The 19,491-nt window shown below is 41.7% G+C and overlaps 1 protein-coding gene across 3 annotated transcripts; it reads right to left on the minus strand.

The window, feature by feature from the left end:
- Positions 1 to 39: 39 nt before the first annotated feature.
- On the minus strand, positions 40 to 16,261 carry IAH1 (isoamyl acetate hydrolyzing esterase 1 (putative)). Of its 3 annotated transcripts, XM_067544786.1 has the most exons (6): positions 16,143 to 16,261; positions 13,734 to 13,786; positions 13,096 to 13,244; positions 11,485 to 11,646; positions 1,134 to 1,255; positions 40 to 349 (listed from the first exon to the last, which is right to left on the minus strand). In XM_067544786.1, exons 1-6 carry the CDS (start codon positions 16,221 to 16,223, stop codon positions 158 to 160), a joined length of 759 nt encoding a protein of 252 aa, XP_067400887.1. In that variant the 5' UTR covers positions 16,224 to 16,261; the 3' UTR covers positions 40 to 157. The 3 variants fall into 3 exon arrangements, with proteins under 3 accessions (XP_067400887.1, XP_067400889.1, XP_067400890.1); XM_067544788.1 differs by lacking the exons at positions 13,734 to 13,786; positions 16,143 to 16,261 and adding an exon at positions 12,650 to 12,719 and having other exon boundaries at positions 13,096 to 13,230; XM_067544789.1 differs by lacking the exons at positions 13,096 to 13,244; positions 13,734 to 13,786 and having other exon boundaries at positions 16,143 to 16,236.
- Positions 16,262 to 19,491: the final 3,230 nt, after the last annotated feature.

A 19,491-nucleotide genomic window follows, 5' to 3' on the forward strand; every position in this document is an offset into this window, starting at 1 on the left:
ACGTTCAGTCATTGAGAAAATGGTAATAAACACACCAAGGAAGGTCTAAAGGTAATTTTATTTTTCCATAAGCTTACATCAGTATTATCTTTTCTAAGAAAAACATTAGGAGTATTTTGCTTAATACACATTTTCTCCTGTCCATTAATAGACTTGGTCAATTTGTTACAGAGCAGGATTTCTCACAAAGGCTAATTTCAGGATTTAGATGATCTACATCACGCCAGTAAGGAAGCAGCATAGGTAACATGGAAATCTTCTTTTCCAGCAGGGACCAAAGCTGAGCTGCTAAAAAGTTATTTCCCACTACTGATAAATGAAGTCCATCTGATAGATAGGAAGAGAAGTCCTATAAGGGGGAGTTAAAGATTTATTCAAATTAAGAAACAATATAGGATCAGAACAGCTAATTTCATACTACTGTTTCATAAATAAACTCTAGTCACCAAATGTCGTTTTTAATCCATCTCAGTTTTAAGAAACTTTTCCAAGATTATGAAAGAATAAAAAGACAGGTAAATGTACTGTGTTTATGTCACTATCAGCTGATGAACTGGTACAACTAAAATACTGAGTCTACTCCATTTGTCTCAACAGAATTACTGGTTATGGCCAAGTTTTTCAAAACAGCTCAAATCTGATCAAAGTAAGCGCTCAGATTTTCTAAAAAGCTGAGTAGATGGAAAACTGAGCTCTTGAAAATCTGCCTATAAGTGTCAGAATAAGAGCTGTTGGGTGCACTGCACTTTTGAAAGTCTGGCCTAAATTCAGCTTCTGGTGATGGTCAGACAGTTACTTTTCAGGAAGGCTATTTATGCAAATATTCTTGCAAAGTACAGTATGGGGTGCAATTGCTGTCTGATTGCCTTTATAAAGGAAGGATGGGAGACCAATTAATTTAGAGCAGCCATATATTATTGTCTGATAATCAAACACAATATTCAGTTGTATTTAAATAAATCACCTTAAGCATTTTCCTAGACCAGCACAAAGTATTCTGGATTTATGTTTCCTCCCAAATACTGTAAACTATAGCACGATTTTATTTTTCAAGGTTGACAGTTCAATTCCTAAATAATGCTTTACACAAGACAAGTCAGCATTTTCACAATCTTCTTTTCTGAATATCATACCTGATTATTCTTTTGCATAAGTGTCCACAGATCAAGTACCTCAGTCCCACAATCTCTAGCTACTTGAACACATGCCTTGGCATATTCTCCAGTGGTAGAATTGAAACGGTTTAATTTGTCACCTATTGGAAGTTAAGAAAATATTAACTGAACTAGAATACAGGAATTAAGTCAAGCTGTGTCACTGTCTATTGTACATTATATTTATTGAATGTTAAACATTTCAAACTAAAATTTGAACCTTTACATTTTTTAAGTAATTGGGAGCTAAATCTGTGTCTTTAGAGATCTTCTGTTGCAGCCTGCTGATTTTTGAGAGATTAATTTGAATACAAACTTTGGTTCAGAAGACGTGTGGCAGGTGAGAATTAAGAGACAGTGGCAGAGCTGTGTAAGAACATAGCATAGCCCCTGTGTTCTGTGTTATGCTTGCCATTAGCCAGTGCTTTTTGTCCAATGCCTATGTGCATCAAATTTGCGTTACTTGTTTACAACTGTTTATGATGCTCCTATGCCACCAACATATAGAACAGAGTTAAGAGATCTGAGGTCTAGTCACAAACTTGTCATCCATGTTTTGGGTGACACTGGACTTCTCTTTGCCTTAGCTTCCCCTCTGTAAAATAAGGCTAAATAGTTATCTGTCTTGGTAAAATGTTTTGACATCCTTGGATAAGAGTATATATAAAGTGCAAATTTATTAGAAATCAGTTGCTCCGTGTCAGATGCAATATTCAATTGTACAGAACTTGATGCTGTATGGGCCTTAGCACCAAAAATCCTATAGTCCAACTCCTCTATTTCAATGCAATGAAACTTTGCTATAACAATCTAACCCTCAATTATGCACTTCATTTGAAGTAACCGCCTTCTGCTTAACAATCTGTCCCAATGTGTATTTAGAACAGACACTGTTTCCTTTCCCAGATCTGAAGATCTCTGTGTAGCTCGAAAGCTTGTACCTTCCACCAACAGAAGTTAGTCCAATAAAAGGTATTCTCTCACCCACCTTGGGGGTCTCATTAAACTGAAAAGCATTTTTTTTTAAAATGAGGCCTCCCCCCTTACACCTTGTCACTCAGCCTTTCCACGACTACTTCTCCATCCACAATCATGACTTCATCTGCTGTCAGCCCTCTCCTTCCTGCCTTCTCTTCCACTGGTATGGTTGATGATTCTCTCCATCCTTCACTCTTCTCCAGCCTCGACTTTTTTGCCCTTCTTCCCCAGAGCGAGTTTCGTACTGCTAACCCTCCGCTCTGATTCACCTCTAACATCCACTTCCTCTGCTCCTACTCTAGCATTACAAAGAATCTCTGGCAGAAATCCCATGGCCAGGATGACTTACTCATAGATTCCCAGGCCAGAAGGGACCATTGTGACCATCTAACCATGTAACACAGGCCATAGAACTTCCCCAAAATAATTCCTACAGCAGATCTTTTAGAAAAACATCCAATCTTATTTAGTAATTGTCAGTAATGGGGAATTCACCATGACCCTTGGAAAATTAAGAATTTACACTTTATTTTCTGTCTGAATTTGTCTAGTTTCAACTTCTAGTCATTGGATTGTGTTATATCTTTCTCCGCTAGCCTGAACAGCCCATTATTAATTTGTTTTGCTTGTAGATACAGACTAGTCAAGTACCCCTTAACCTTCTCTTTGTTAGACAAAGAGTTCACTCTATGTAGCTTATCCCTAAAAGGCATGTTTTTCTAATCCTTTAATTACTCTTGTAGCTCTTCTATGAATCCTCTCCAACTGATCATCATATTTCTTGAATTATGGACATCAGAATTAGATGCACTATTTCAGAAGCAGTCAGACCATTGTCAAATAGAGAGGTAAAATAACCTCTGTATTCCTACTCAAGATTCCCCAGTTTATGCATCCCAGGATGGCATTAGATCTTTTCGCCACAGCATAACACTGGGAGCTTGTGTTCAGCTGATTATTCACCACAACCCCCAAATCTTTTTCAGAGTCACTGCTTTCCAGGATACAGTCCCTCATCCTATAAGTATGGCCTGCATTCTTTGTTCCTAGATGTATATATTTACACTTAGCCATATTAAAACACATATTGTGTGATAGCCTCCAGTTTACCAAGTGATCCATATCAAGCTGAATCAGTGACCTGCCCTCATTGTTTACCACTCCCCCAACTTTTGTATCATCTGCAAACTTTATCAGTGATGGTTTTGTTTTCTTCCATGTCATTTATAAGTTGTTAAAGAATGTAGGGCCAAGAACTGATTCCGGCGGGACCTTACTGGAAACAGACCTGCTCAATGACAATTCCCCATTCATAGTTACATTTTGAGATCTATCAGTTAGCCAGTTTTAAATCCATTTAATGTGTGCCATGTCAATTTTACATCATTCTAGATTTTTAATCAAAATATTGTGCAGTACCACATCAAATGCCTTACAGATGTCTAAGTATATTATATCACAAATATTACCTTTATCAACCAAACTAGTAATTTCATAAAAAACATACCAAGTAAGTCTGACAGGATCTATTTTCCATAAACCCATATTGATTAGCATTAATCACATTACCCTCCTTTTATTCTTTATTAATTGAGTCCTGAATCAGTTGCTCCACTATTTTGCCTGGGATCGATGTCAGGCTCACAGGCCTAAAATTATCTAGGTCGTTCCATTTACTCTTTTAGAAACTGGCACAACATTACTTTCTTCCAGTCTTCTGGAACTTCCCCATTGCTCCAAGACTTATTGAAAATTAACATTAATGGTCTAGCAAGCTCCTCAGCTGACTCTTTTAAAATTCTTGGATGCAAGTTATCTGGCCTGGCTGATTTTAAAATGTCTAACTTTAGTGGCTTCTGTTTAACATCCTCCAGAATCACTAGTAGAATGGAAAAAGTGTTATCACCATATAATGAGACTATATTATCTATTTTTTCCCAAATGCAGAATGGAAATATTTATTGAACACTTCTGACTTTTTTGATTATTGATAATTCTACCATTTCTATCAAGTAATGGACTAATAACATTGTCAGGATTCTTTTTATTCCTAATATATTTTAAAAAACTCGTTCTTTTACTGTCTTTAACTCTACTGGCAATAGATTTCTCCTTCTGTCCCTTTATTTTCCATACCAATTTTCTACAGTTCCTAACTTCTGATTTATATTTATTACTATCAACTTCTCCTTTTTTTCTATTTGTTATATATTATATATTTTATAGTTGCCCTCACTTCTCCAGCACAATCTTCTTCCTCAGTTGTGAGATTGTGGATTTTTGGCTATCTAGTAAGGTGTACACAAACGATTACCAATTATCATTCATATTTTACTGATTTAAATTCTTCCTCAGCTGATCTGACTCATAATTGTTTTCAGCTTTGTGAAATTGGCCCTATTAAAGCACCAGGTGGGTGGGCGGGCCTACATTACTGGTCTGGGCTTTCTTCTGGTTGTACATTATAAATGTGATCAAGTCATGATCACTTGTACCTAAGCTACCATTAATTTTTAGTTCTATGATCAGTTCCTCTTTATCTGTTAAGACAAGGTCTAATAAAGAATTCTATCGTTGGCTGCAACACTTTTTTGAATTAGGAAATTGTCACCTATGTTTACAAATTCCAAGGCTGTTTTAGTGCTGGGAGCATGAAACCTCCAGCATATCTCACTCAAACTGAAGTCCCTCATGATCACACAGCTTTTTTCCCCCTATATGTAATGTTCCGCCACTTCCTTCATTACAAAGTCGTACTTTCCTCCTTCCATTCTGACATCTTCCTAGCTAAACAACTCTACTTCTCCAACTTAACTGAAACCCACTCTCTTAATCCCAGACATGTTTTTTCACCACCTATGACTCACTCCTCAAATTCCCCCCTCCTCCTGCCTCCACTGTTCTCTCTGGCCATGATCATGTTGATTTCTTCCAAGAGAAAACTGACAAGATGACATGACCCTCCCCATCCTCTCAGCTTGCCTCTCTTTCCCTCCTACAACTGTCTCTTCCTTCTTCCCTGTCACGGATGCAAAAGTTTCTCCTCTAACCCCTCCACTCTACCTCAATGACCTCCTCTAATCCCCCATGCACCCTCCTCATCCTCTCCATACTCTTCTTAACCACTCTCCTCTGGCTCTTCCCTTCATGATATAAATATGCTTTATGTACTCTCATTTTATCACCCTTCCCCCAACTCTTAACCCCACTTGCTTCTCTAAATAGCACCATACCTCCCTTTCATTTCTGTACTCATTGAATGTGCTGGTTACAATCATTAGAGTCCCTCTCTTCCAATTCCATCCTAGACCCTATCCAATCCAGCTTCCACCTCTTGTGCTCCATTGAAACCCCTCTGTCTGTCTTCCTAGACAAAAGATCATGAAAGGCTAGGAATTTGTATGCAATGAGTGTGACTCTGAATAAGAGTTATATGTTAAGCTTTGTGAGCACAGCAGTCAATCATACATTATTGTGTAGTGCTTTTAAATGTTGTTTAGAACAACTTCAATAAGATGCTATAGGGTTACAGATACTGAATTTAATTGCACATACATCTTTATCTAAGCAGCCGAGACACTAAACAACATTAAAGATGGAAGTTTTTCCACGCTCAGAAATGATCACATTTCAAAAGTAACCTCCTCCAGTTGGAGAAGAGAGACAGGCATCACTGTGCTCTTATATAAGAGCTAGGTCAAACCTAAACCATTGATTCATTCTCTGGAATAGAAACATAGGGAATGCCCTACTGGATTAAAATGTCCTATGTAGATTGAAAGGTAGCTATTCTATGGAATTGCTGTGTTACTGGATAGAAATGGATCCATCATAATTAAATACATGGTTGTCTTCAAACCTTTCTAAATTTGGTCTTAGCTAACTAAACTGTACCTCTGTACTTGCAATATCCCCCAGGTATTCACTATACGATATAGAAGGAATAAGGCAAATGCAGCAAGTTTTTAAAAAGTGTAAATAGTGGGCCACTGCACAGGCTGTCAGAACACAGGCCTGGGCTACACTGACAATGTAGGTCGACCACAAAGTATGCCTCACCACTGGCACATCAGTTCCCCCGACCAAAAACACGATAAAATGCAACTTAATAAAACCACCTCCACAAGTGGCATAGTGCTGAAGTCGAATTATATGGGTCAAATGAACATCAGTGTAGGCAGAGCGCAACATAAATCAATGTCATTGGTCTCCAGAAGGTATCCGATAATGCTCTGTTGTGACCGCTCTGGACATTTGCACTCTGCTGCACCACAGCTACATACACAGGAAACAGCCCCTCCCCTGAAGCCCTGGGAAATTTTGAATTCTCATTTCCTGGTTGGTCAGCATGGAGAGAGCTTTGTAACTGAACTGCTCATGGCAACTGCACGCCCCAAACATGCTCCAGCATAGAGTTGACCTGAGGTCTTGGATCTCATCCGCCTGTGGGGTGAAGAGTCTGCTCCAGCTCAGCGCCGAGCCAGCAAAAGAAATTTAGATATCTATGAGAAGATACCTTGCGGCATGTTGGAGAAGGGGCACAACAGTGACACGCAGCAGTGCCACATTAAAATCAAAGAGCTGAGGCAAGCATATCAGAAAACTAGGGAAGTGAACAATCGTTCTGGCTCATCACCGAAGACCTGCCGCTTTTATGAGGAGCTGCATGCAGTTCTCAGCAGTGACCTCCCACCACTGTGCCCCAGCATTGATACCTCCGAAGAATCCCAGTCCAGGATTTCTGAGGAGGATTCTGTGGATGAGGATGAGAATGGCGCAAGAAAATGAGGTATCCATTTTCCTGAGATCCAGGACCTGTTTGTTACCCCAGAGCAGCCCAGCCGGACACAGGACAGCATTACTGACCGAGATGCTGGGGGAAGGCACATCTGGTGAGTGTGTACAGCAAATCGCATTTCTGTGGTTATGTCCCCAGTCCAGCTTCTTATTTGTGGGAAAAAAAGTTTGTGTTTTTGTGTCGATGGGGTTCTTCCTGGGTTTTGGTCTACGGAAGCAGAGATTTGCCCCTGGAACAGACTATGTGCACAGAGATGTGCCGAGAAGCCTCCGTGGATATCTCCAGGAAACTTTCATGTAGGTACTCTGCAATCCTTTGCAGAAGATTTCTGGGGAGGGCAGCCTTATTTCTTCCACCACAGTAGGACACTTTTCCACGCCATTGCTATTAAATGAGCAGGCATCATTGTGGAACACAGCATAGCAGCATAAGGGCCAGGCCTGTACCCAGATGCTTGCAGCAAAACTTCCCTTTCCACCTGGGTTACCCTCAGGAGACTGATATCAGAAATGGTCACCTAGGGAAGATGGCGCAAGTTTATAGTACCCGACCAATATAGTCACTGTGTGTTAGTCCCCTGCCATGGATGGTGTCCTGGGCCCCAACACAGACAATTCCTAGCCATGATATTGTTGGCATGGTTGTTAGGGGTCCAGGAATGGGTGCCCCTATGTTTTCTCCAGTGACACTCTACCAACTCCCTTTGGATTACCTCCTCCCAAACCAGTCTTTGGGCTCCCCTTTACCATCCCAAAGATCCTTCTCCTTGGTTAAGTGTGGAATGGGGAATTTAGTGCTACAAAGGCTTCCCTATAATGGATGCAAGGGCTCATTACTTACCCTGGCTGGAACACCACTCTTGCAATAGGTACTGATTGGTATGCGGGTTTGGCTTTGCCTTGTGAATATGAAAGGGAGTTCTTTTTACATTGTAACATTTCTTTTTGTCCATGGGGCCAGCTAACAATGTCAACTTTGTGTTTTTCTTGCCTTACAGTGGACACCTCGGCCTTCACCCCAGCTTCCACTCCTGCGGAGCGCCTTTCCCAGATTAGAAAACAGAAAAAAAAAACACCTCAGGATGATATGTGCAATGAACTAATGAATGCCTCCATGGCTGCTGACACTGAGCTCAGGATGTCATTGCCAGAGAAACTAAACATGGACATGGAAAACTGAAAATCAGCGCAGGAGCATGCAATGCAACAGGAGCTGTTGCATATTATGAGGGATCAGTCTGACATGCTGAGGCTTTTGGTAGAGCTCCAGGAAGAGCAGCAGCAGGACAGACTTCCTCTGCAGCCCCTGCAAAACACTCAAACAACAAGCTGTTTCATATCAGCCCCCACCCCCAAACGCTCTAGGAAGAGGTTGAACAGGGTGCAGTACGTGCTCCACTCCATGCCAGTGGAGGGGATAAGAAAGAAGTGATGGCCCCTTTAAGAACTGGGAATGTGTGTGCTTTGCTGTTTGCAGTCACACTTTGATCTGAATAGCCAAGCAGTCTTATGAGAATGTTAAATTATCTTCCTTTCCCCACACTGTAACAGGTCACCAGTAAAACAGTACTGCTTTAAAAAACATTACTTTTTATTCATTGAGAGCTCGAGGATTGTCGGCGGGGAAAGAAGGGGAAGGGGACTGATGGTGCTAGGGTGGGGGATGGGAAGGTATGGCACTGAGACATACATTACTGCGGTTCGTTGCAAAAACAGGTTTTCAATGCTTCCTGAGGTACAACGCGCCGCAGTTAGCTCTCTGCGTAGCACGGGAATCTGGCTGCTCAAAATTTGCGGCCAGCCTATCACCCTCCACGACCCAACCCTGAGGGAACATTTCCCCCTTTGTTTCGCATACACATTATGGAGCACAAAGCAGGTAGAGATAACAGTGGGTATGTTGCGTTCACTGAGGTTTAACCTAGGGAGCAAACTGCACCATCTTACCTTTAAGCAGCCAAATGCACATTCCACCACCATTCTGCACTTGCTGAGCATATTATTGAAATGCTCCTTCTGGCTGTCCAGGTGCCCAGTGTAGGGCTTCATTATCCAGGGGAGCAAGAGGTTGGTAGGATCCCCCAGGATCACTATTGGCATTTCAACATCACCAATATTTATTTTCTAATCAGGAAAGTGCCAGCCTACATCTTTTTTAACAGACCTGAGTTCCTAAAGATGTGCATCATGCACCTTTCCAGACCACCCACATTGATGTCAGTGAAATGTCCTCTGTGATCCACAAGGGCCTACAACACTGATGAGAAGTATCCTTTTTGGTTTATGTACTTTGTGGCAAGGTGGTCCGGTGCTAAGATAGGGATATTTGTGCCATCTATCACCCCACCACAGTTTGGGAACCCCACTGAGGGGGTTCCCAATCTCCTGCACATTTCCCAAAGTCAGTACTCTTAGCAGAAGTCTATTCATGGCCCAGCACACTTGCATCACAGCAGCTCCCACGGTGGATTTACCAACTCCGAATTGATTCCCAATTAACCAGTAGCAGTCTGGCATTGCTGGCTTCCACAGAGGAATAGCCATTCACATCTTCACTGTCAGAGCAGGTCTCAAGCAAGTATTCAGGTGTTTCAGGGCTGGGGACAGCTCTGCACTAAGTTAAATGAAAATGGCCTTTTGCATATGAAAGTTCTGCAGCCACTGATCACCACCCCACACCTTCATAACGATGCAATCCCACCAGTCTGTGCTTGTTTCCCGGGACCAGAACTGGCACTCCACTGACTGAAGATTTTGCGTGACAGCCTGCAGCAAACAGGAATTGTTTCACTCTATGGCTTGTAGTAGGGCAGTTTCAGTAACATCGCAATTTTCCACACTGCACCTCCTGTCTCAGCCTTGAAAATACTGCAGGATAAGTCATGAGGTATTTGTGATGCTCACAATGATAGTGCACAGCTGAGCGGGCTCCATGCCTCTCCGGCATGTGTGAGGCAGAGATGGTTTTGGAGAAATGGTGTGAAAAAAACGTTCATCTCTTTGTTTTCAACAAGGGAGGGGACGAAGCATGTTGCATCATGGAGGAAGCCAATCTTCCCAAATGACACTGAGTAGTTGCACTGTGGGATAGCTACTCACAGTGCACTGCTCTGATTATCAATGCAAGCACGGCTGGTGGGGACACAAACCCCCAATGCAATGCGCGTGGTGTGATCACGTGCCTCCGACTTCGTAAGTTTGGCAGGTGAAAGTCGACTGAAATGAAATCGATTTCACTCTGCAGTGTAGACATAGATGAGCATTTCGGGGCAGCACTTCAGCTGTTGCAAACTGATGTAGCTGAAGTCAATGAAGATATGACAATTGACACCAGCTGAGTATCAGCCTTCAGGAAGACTCCGCACCAGTAACTAAGCAGTGTTATGTCTCCCTTGTAAGAGCGACTTGAACTGTACAGGGAGAAACTGATAAGTGTAAGGCTTGAGGTTGTTCTCAGCTAACAAGCTGTAAGTCTAAACTCATGTAAATGGCTAACGAGCATACCTGATCCTTAAGGACAAGGGCTAGTGTAAGCATCCGATGGCTCAGGAAGCCAGATGTCCTCTTAGTGATTCTAATTCCAATGAGAACAGCACATTTGCTTTTAGAATTTCTGTCTCATCTGCCACGTATCTGTAAGGACCCCCTCCCTTTTTCCTCCACCCTACCCCCACCCCGAGTGTAACCCTAGCATCTTTGATGTAAGCAGAGTGATTAAAAGGGCCTCTGCATGTATGTAACAACCATTATCACTGTTGTTCTCTCTGGATGGGACAATGTCTGTATTTGTAAGTGAATAGATAAAGAATTTAAAACGTACTATGTAAGTGATAAGAAAGTATATATAATTGACCACTATAACACGATGAAGTTGAAGCTGATTTATCAGACTTTCCAGTATCGTGAATAAACCTCTTCAATATTGTCTGTGCTGCCTGATTCTTGGAGAAAGAATCCTTCGTGCTTTACATAAGGAATTAAACTTTTTACTTTTTCCTCAGACAGAGATTCATTTTCTTGGTAGCCTCAGAACTGTACTTTTCAGAAATAAAGCATAAGATGGACTATTGCTGCTTAACCTGATAAATGAGGAATATGTTGTAACAGCATAGAAATGATCCAAGGTGTATCATGCAAAGGGTGTTAAGACACTAAATTGTCAGATTACGACATCTATATAGTCTAATAATACAGGAACCCAGTGCTTAAATATTGTCGTCACTATTTTTATATAAATAAAAAAAGTTCTGAGATAAACCCTAAATTTTTTAAGTGTGGCTTTTCCTACCAGTTATATTAATGAATAGCCCAATTAAAACTACAGTTTTAAAAGAATGTTATTAACTATTAACTATTATTAGTTATTAACGATCATTGTCCACATGGATATTCCAGAGATGTTCAGCAGATCCACCAGCAGCCTCTTTCCATTGGCTCAGAGAATACACATGCAGTTTGGCACAAAGACAAAGCAAATCCTTTGTCAGTTTGGAGGTCAGCAACTTGGACACATACACTAACAACTTTTTACTTCTTTTTATCCCAAAACTTTTACCTTTGGCAATACACTCTTTTTCCCAAGCTGATTCACAGAGAGGTGGTGGTGTTATCAAAATAATTCTGTCCTCAGTAATGTCTACGGACTTCAGATATTGTACCATGCTTTTTAAATTACCAGCATACTCATCCAGTGGAATGTGTTGGTTAGGATTCACATCTGTTTAGGGGAGAAACAATGTATTGTTCATATAAAATCAAGATGCCCATTGTAAATTATATACAATACCTATTTACACAGCATACGAATGTGGATGCTTTGCTTATTTTCAGTATGAAATTCTACATGAGTCATAAATTCATCAGATGTGGTGGGAAAATGACACACAGGAAAATCCAAGATATAGGAGCCAGACAGAGGAAAAACTGCAAGTAAATAACTTCCTATCCACTTAAAACAACAACTGAAGAGAAGATGGTTTTACTTCTTAAGACTTGTCTACATGGAGCTGCAATGCACACAAGATGTGATTTCTAAAATGGAAAAATGTGTTACACACTAACTTGTTCCTGTAGACCCTGCTGGTGTGCACTTAAAGTTCCCTACTACGTTTTAACACAATACTGTACAGACCAATTAGTGTGCAACACATTTGTGTGCTTTAGAAATCACGTCCCCATTGTGTACATTTCTGTTCCATATAGACAAGCAGTGAATGTAGCCTGAAAAAAAATGATTTTTTAAATTAATTAATTAAAAAAAGGTATTAGAAAACATGTCAAAAAACATTTAAAAAAAAATGTCAAGCCATATACACAATGCCAATACAAGTAGACCAGAAATGTTGAGACGTTTACGACTGTGTTTATCCACTCTCTATAAGTTTCATCATGGGACAATGGATTACAAATTAAAGTAAGTAAATACATTAAAATTTAAAATTGCAGGAATCATAGAATATTAGAAACAGGAGGTCATCTAGTCCAACCCCCTGCTCAAAGCAGGACTAACCTCAGCTATATCATCCCAACCAGGGCTTTGACTGCTATGTGCAGTCTAGGCTGCTATCAAATCCCTCCTCATTCTTCTCTTTTGCAGACTAAATATATATAACAGCCCACAATAATTCATTGCTGCAAAAAGTGTGGATGCTACAGAGGGATGGTCCCACTGGAGACTTTACAATTATCATTAGAATATTTATATATGTTAGTATACATACCTTTAACAGAGTCTGAAAGGCATTCTGCTGTCTCTTTTCTCACATTTCCATCAGCCAGTGGATTACAAGGCTATTTTAAAAGGCACAAATGGCAGTTAGGCACCTAATTCCAACTAAAAGTCCATGGGAGTTAGATACTTAACAGCTATTTGTGCCTTTTGAAAATTTCCCCCATAGTCCCTCACATATGAATATTTGGCCAGAGAAAGAACAACAAAAACCAGAAGTACATATGAAATTTAGATGATTAACAGTACACTAATTCTGTAAACTCATTTTTTAAAAAAATCAAGAGTGCACTGTAAAAAAAGAACTCATGGAGCAGGACCAGGAGAAAATGTTAACTCCTTTGTGTCCCAATCTGTTTGGTAATCTCTATCTGACATAATACACTTTTAAAAACTTGTTTAACGAGAACAACAGAGAAAAAATGAAAATTAACCTACCCTTTAAAGCACTGTCATTAGCACCAAAGAAGATAGTAACTGCAATAGTATTTTCAGCATCAGAACTTTTGCTGATCAATCTGGGAAGAACTATGTTAGCCCATCTGGTATTGTAGCCTGACAGTCCACGATTTAAAACATCACATTTTCTGAAATGAACACATACAACAAGACGACAATCCCTTTCAAAGAGCAAAACTTTGGAAATTTTAAAACATTCAATCTGGACACCTGCCTTGAGACTCTCTATCCCTCTAAAATCAACCAGATTACACAGTAGACACTGGGATATTTTAATATATGTAGTGTATGTATAAAGTATATTGTAGTGTTTCAGTCTAAATATATAGATGCCAATCCTGCAATCTGATTCATGTGGACACAAAGATCTATATGCATGGCTCTGAATGAAGAATCAGGGCAGTATTTACTCAACCTTTGCAGTAGACTTCAATAAGGATTTACATATACCGAAGGAGAAAGTACTGAGGCATTCCATATTATCCTTTTACAAATCCAAATATAAGTAAATAAATGCTGATATTTTTTTAAAGGAAAATCATCTACTTGAAGAAAGCTGCTTGGTCTTCTTTCATCCTAAACATTACATTTAAAATACAAACTTTGACAAGTCTCACCTGACCAGTTTCTGAGCAAGCAACACTCCCCAACCATTGTCCTGAAAGGAAAACTAAAGGAAAGGGACACAGTTTAGACATTAACTAAAACATATCTAGGATAACGATTTAGTATGACACCCATCACTCCACTTCCTCTCTGCATTTTTATTTCCCTTTCTCCCCACCCATTATATTTAACTGGCCTTTGTTTTTTCTGTGGCCTCTCATCTTCTGAAGGGTAGGCCATTAGTGTGCCCCTAAGGTTGCTGTTGGCTTTGCCCAATCCCCACACATTTTGTTACTGCATTAGGGAACAGTACAGGAGAACTACACATCCTGCTGTACCTCCAGTCTCAAAACTATCACTTATTTCACTGTGGGTTTAAGAACTGTGCAGGATCAAGCCATACAAAAGTAAATCAACTAAATATGTAACAAGTGACATAATACATGATTGAGGCCAACAATTTTTTTCTGATCATTTCTAAATGTGGACCTGTAGCTTTAATTTCAGATTGCAGAGCAGTTCATATAAATGATCTGTGTATCCTCTACCTAATACTTAAAGTGACACTCCTAACTGTTAACTGTATTTTAAAAGGATTCCTTAACAGCTACCAAACCTCTGTATCTTTTATTAATTATGTCTCAGATTATTAAAACCAAATGAATCACATTTACTTTTTATTATTTACATCATTTGTTTACTTTTTACTGCTCAGTTTGGATAATGACAATTGATCATTCGCATTTCTGTTTATAGCCTATTTCACTTTGTCACATCCTAATCAGCCTTTCAAAAATTGCAGGGAAATGTTTATAAACAACAACAAACTTTAAATTTTAAAAACCAGACGTGCATCTATTTGAAAATCTATTTGCATTAGGCTAGAAAATCCTTTTATATACAAATCTAATTTTTAATTAGCTTTAATTTATAGCCAAACAGTAATTACCAACTGATAACACAGGCCAATTGGACACACGTAGAAAGTCGTCATACTAAGAAATGAATCACTATCATAATCAGTTTTGAGTAGACAGTAGGTTGTATGAAATGTAATTCTTACATGTATATTGGGGTTCATCTTGGATGCAGAGAGCCAGACTGCCACTTATAACTGTACTGATCAGGCAGTTAGGCCAATTAGAATGTATTGCATTTGGGCTCTCTTTCTGGTCACAGCTATATTTTTCCTGAGATTCTCAGTTAACTACTTCTAGTACATGAATTTACAGAATTGATGCAAAGCGGGATTGAATCCACTCACAATGTACCAGCACACAGGTGGCTTCTGAAATGCTTTCTCTAATGAAGAGAAAAAGTAATGCTCAGGTGCTGAATTTTGACCTCAGATATGTCCCATCACCCTGTGTCTGAGGGCAGAGAGCAGCTGATTTCCTCTTTTCCCTATTAGTTAAAACCAACAGAGAGCTCGTTTTTATGAAGCAATGTTCATAGCAAAATGCTCAATGGGAAGTTATGTAATTGAAGACGGAACCAGAAATAAAAGCACTAAGGATCCACACAATCAGCCACATAGATTGAAGCCCCAACATGTAACCTATATTGATTCTTACAGTAAAACAGAATTCCTGGCAAATCCCTCCAGCAGTTAAATACTTTGCCCAGGCCACCCACACAGGCAGGTTCAGGGAGCCAGAACTACAACTATTCAGTAGCCACATGGACTCCAGATCAGAACACACCTCCTGTTCAATTACATAGGTATCATTTTTTATTTTAAGGTTAAAAATAACCTTAATCAATGGCAGGTGCTCAGTCTAACACAGCCCAGGCCAGTACCTAACAGACTTGGTGCACACTGAAAATTCAAACCACAATACAACAGATTAGAACTGCCTCTCACAGGTGGTTGGCCAATCTGACAAACCACTTACAGTAGCTACCAGGGAGTCTGTGGATCAAATCAGTTTTACATCAGCATTACAAGAGCCTAGCCAGCTGTATGAGACCGTTGGGAGAGGGTGCATGGGCCCATTGGGGGGTGTACTGGACACGGGGACACGAGCTGTATGAGACCGTGGGGTGGGGAGTGTATGGGACACGGGGACACGAGCTCTACGGAGCCGTTGGGGGGGGGGTGTATGGACACGGGGACACGAGCTGTATGAGACCCTGGGGGGTGTATGGACACGGGGACACGAGCTGTACGGGCCCTTGGGGCGGTGCATGGGCCACAGCCGCGGGGGAAAGGGGCGCGTACGGACCCCGGGACACGGAGGCAGCGTAGGGGGTGCCGATGGGGCGGCGGACAGTGGCGCCCTTGAGGCTGCGGCTGGTCGGTACCACGGGGAGCCCCACAGCGGAGCGCGCCCGGCAGCCCCCGCGCCCAGCACAGCCTCAGGCCCGGCCCCTCGCCCGGCGCGGCGGGAACGAGCAGGGCAGGCCGCCAGCCCTGGTACCTCGGTGATGGAGTCCCCGAACAGCACGATGCGGGGCCAGGGCAGCAGCCGGCGACGAAGAGCCGCCTCCGCCAACGCCATCCCCGCTGCCTGCCGCGCGGGCGGGTGGGCGGGCGGGACGGGACTCAGCCGGCTGCCACCATCCACCGCCAGCGGACATCCGGCTCCGCTCCGCCACCGCCCCCCCCGCGGCCTAGCCGGCCCGCGGCGCCCTGGCCCCATTCCCCTCACAGCCCGCCCCGCCCCGCCCAGGGGGAGCTCCCGGGCCGGCCCCCCCTAGCCGGCGGCTGGGCCCAGCAGGCTCCCGCCAATTCCTCCCCCTGGCCCCAAGGTGCAGCCTGGGCAGCAGCTCTAGGGGCGGCTAGACCCGGAACCCGGCAGGCCCGGCCTAGGCGCCAGGGCTCCCCCTCACCCGCACGCAAGGGACAGTGGCTGGTGAGCCCCAGTCACCCAGGCAGAGCCCGGCCTGCCCCGCCTGCGGCTGGGTGCGTTGCCCATTGCCAGGGATTCCCGGCTGGGCACTGAGGAAGGCTGGGGGGTAACCAGGCCCCGGGATTCATTTTAGCGGCAGCTGCTCTGCCTTGGTCCGGCTGCCGCAGGGAAAACTGCAGGCAGGCAGGGGCTGGCACCGAGCAAGAGCAAGACGGCACTTGGTGCTGTCCATTGCCCTCCCAGCGTGTGCCTCTGGTTTGGAACCGCAGGGACACAATCATCGCGAGACCTTTTCACATCGCCTGTTGCACTGCGGCCTGGAAGCCGAGCGAAGTCAAAGGGGCTCTAGTTAGCCGTGGTTAGCTTTTAAACCCTTCAAGGAAGAGTTTGCACAACACAGAATTATGGAACTGTAGTGCCATAAGGGACCTTGCGAAGTCATCAAGTCCAGCCCTCTGCACCAAGGCAGTGCCGCATAAACTTAAGACCATCCCTGACAGTTGTTAGTCCAACCCGTTCTTGAAAATCCTCTAATAAGGCAGATTCCACAACCTTCCTTGAAAGCCTATTCCAGTGCTGAACTACCCTTCTAGTTAGAATTCTTTTCCTAATAGTTAGGCTAAATCTCCCTGCAGTAGTTTAAAACAATTACTTCTTGTGCTACTTTCAGTAGGGATGGAGAACAATTGATCACCATCCTCTTTATAACAGCCCTTAACGTATTTGAAGATGTCAGTCTTTTTACTTGACTAAACATGCCCTATTTTAAAAATCTTTCCTTATCTTTTAAAACCTTTTATGATTTTTGTTGCTCTCCTCTGGATTCTCTCCAGTTTCTTCCACATATTTCTTGAAGTGTGGTGCCCAGAATTGGACTAAATGGTCCAGTTGAGGCCTCACCAGTGCTGAGTAGAGCGGGACAGTTATCTTCAGTGACTCACATACAACACCCAACATTCCTGTAAATACACCCACTCAACATTTTAGCCTTTTTTACAACTTCATCACATTGTTGATTCATGTTCAATTTGCGATCCACTATAAGCCCCGCATCCATTTCAACAATAATGCTGCCTAGCCAATTAGTCCCCATTTTGTAGTGTGCATTTGATTTTTTTCTTCTTAAATGTAGTACTTCGCACTTGTCTTTACTGAATTTCATCTTGTTGAGTCCAGAGCGGTTCTCTAATTTGCCAAGGTCTTGAATTTTAATCCTGTCCTCCAAAGCATTTGCAACCTCTCCCAACTTGGTGTCGTCTGCAACTTTTTACAAGCATATTCTCCATTCCATTATCCAAGTCATTAATTGAACATTAATTGAGCATTGAGCATATAGCCTAATTCTGATAGCGAAAATAAATACGATGACATTTTTAATAGCACTGTACATTGGGGCCAGGCATCGACCCTGTGCTGCCTCATGTTTCTGTGAGCAGGCATGAGTGGCTCAGTCATGACCCTATTTTAGTTCCTTTTTACTGCACCTGACAGCAAGATTTAATCTTGCAATGTCCAACCTGCTGTTTCTCCTTGCTGCAGACTCATCTTTTATAAATCGTTTTAAGATATACTTCTTTGCCCTTGCCCTCTTATCTTTGATTAATTCTGTAATTTGGATGCTTCCGGGAAAAAAAACCCAACAGATTCTCCATCCTGGTACATTAGGGTAAGGTGCCAGCTGCCATGGCAGACTCAAAATCTTCAGGGTTTAAGCCCTATTCAATATCTGATGGACTCATCCCCCAGTTGATGGCCATAGTCAAGACTTTTCCTTCTGGGGGGTGAGCCATGTCCCCAATGAATGCTTGTGTAAATCCTTCTTGTAGAGGGCTCCCAAAGTAAGGGATGCACAGCTGAAATAAACACACTCATTACACAGAAGAGGTTATTGATGCACAGATTCCAAGACTTGAAGGGACTATTGTGATAATTTACTCTGATGTCCTGTATTACACAGGTTATAAAATGTCCCCAAAATTATTCGATTGTCAGATTCAAACAGTGACTCAAACTCAGCCAAAATATCACTCTTTCTGTGCCAACAGCTAAAATAACCTCAGTTTAATGCAATGAATTGGTAAGAAGTTGCTTATTTACATCCCCACCCCAGTTTGGATCTCAGCTGTTTATTTCCTTTCCCTTATCAAAGGACTTTGAAAGTAAAGTATCTCTTCTCTTGGGAAATCCTAAGGGAGTCTTAGACAAGCCCATAATTTGCAGGAAATTTTACTGCTTGAAGATTGAGAAATGTTTTTCCAATATGACAGAAGCAGCTGTGTTAAGCACCAGGATGTATTCCATGAACCAGACTGAAAACCAATATACTGAAATACTCAAAACAGAAATGATTAAATATAAAAGGACAATTTCAGGTACTTCAGACTATTTTTAATTTCTTTTGTTCATGAAAACAGCAGTCTACCCAGAGATGATTCTCTTCTTGTCCACTGAATAAACTCTGATTTCCTCTTAAAGTTTTTATGAAACATACCCCAGCATGACTCAAACTGTTGTATTTGCTGCTTAAGATAGAAGCATTACTCATGCGTCAACATAGCTCTTGGGAATAGTTAACTTTTTGCTCACTTTGAAGTAGCCAAACAAAATTAATCCTGTCACAGAGGCTATATTAAAAAAATTCTCAGTGACTTTAATACTACAGTGATGGGTAGTACAGAAAAATGATAGATAGTAAAAGATGGTAAAAAAATAGATTTAGAATCAGAATTTTCCCACCAGATTATAAACATTTTAACAGACGCTGTTTCTGAAATCCTCGACAGTATCATTTTAAAAACAAGAACATTTCACAGAGGAGTTTTCTTTTAAACAAAATGTTAAAAGCATTTATCAGTATTTCTTTATGAGAATTCTTTATCCTTATCTAATTAGTTGGTGACAACCAATTCATTTGAGA

The sequence above is a fragment of the Emydura macquarii genome, unplaced genomic scaffold (genome assembly GCF_026122565.2).
Source record: "Emydura macquarii macquarii isolate MOO-44397 ecotype Brisbane River unplaced genomic scaffold, CSIRO-AGI_Emac_v2 contig_1027, whole genome shotgun sequence".
Classification (NCBI taxonomy): Eukaryota; Metazoa; Chordata; order Testudines; family Chelidae; genus Emydura; species Emydura macquarii.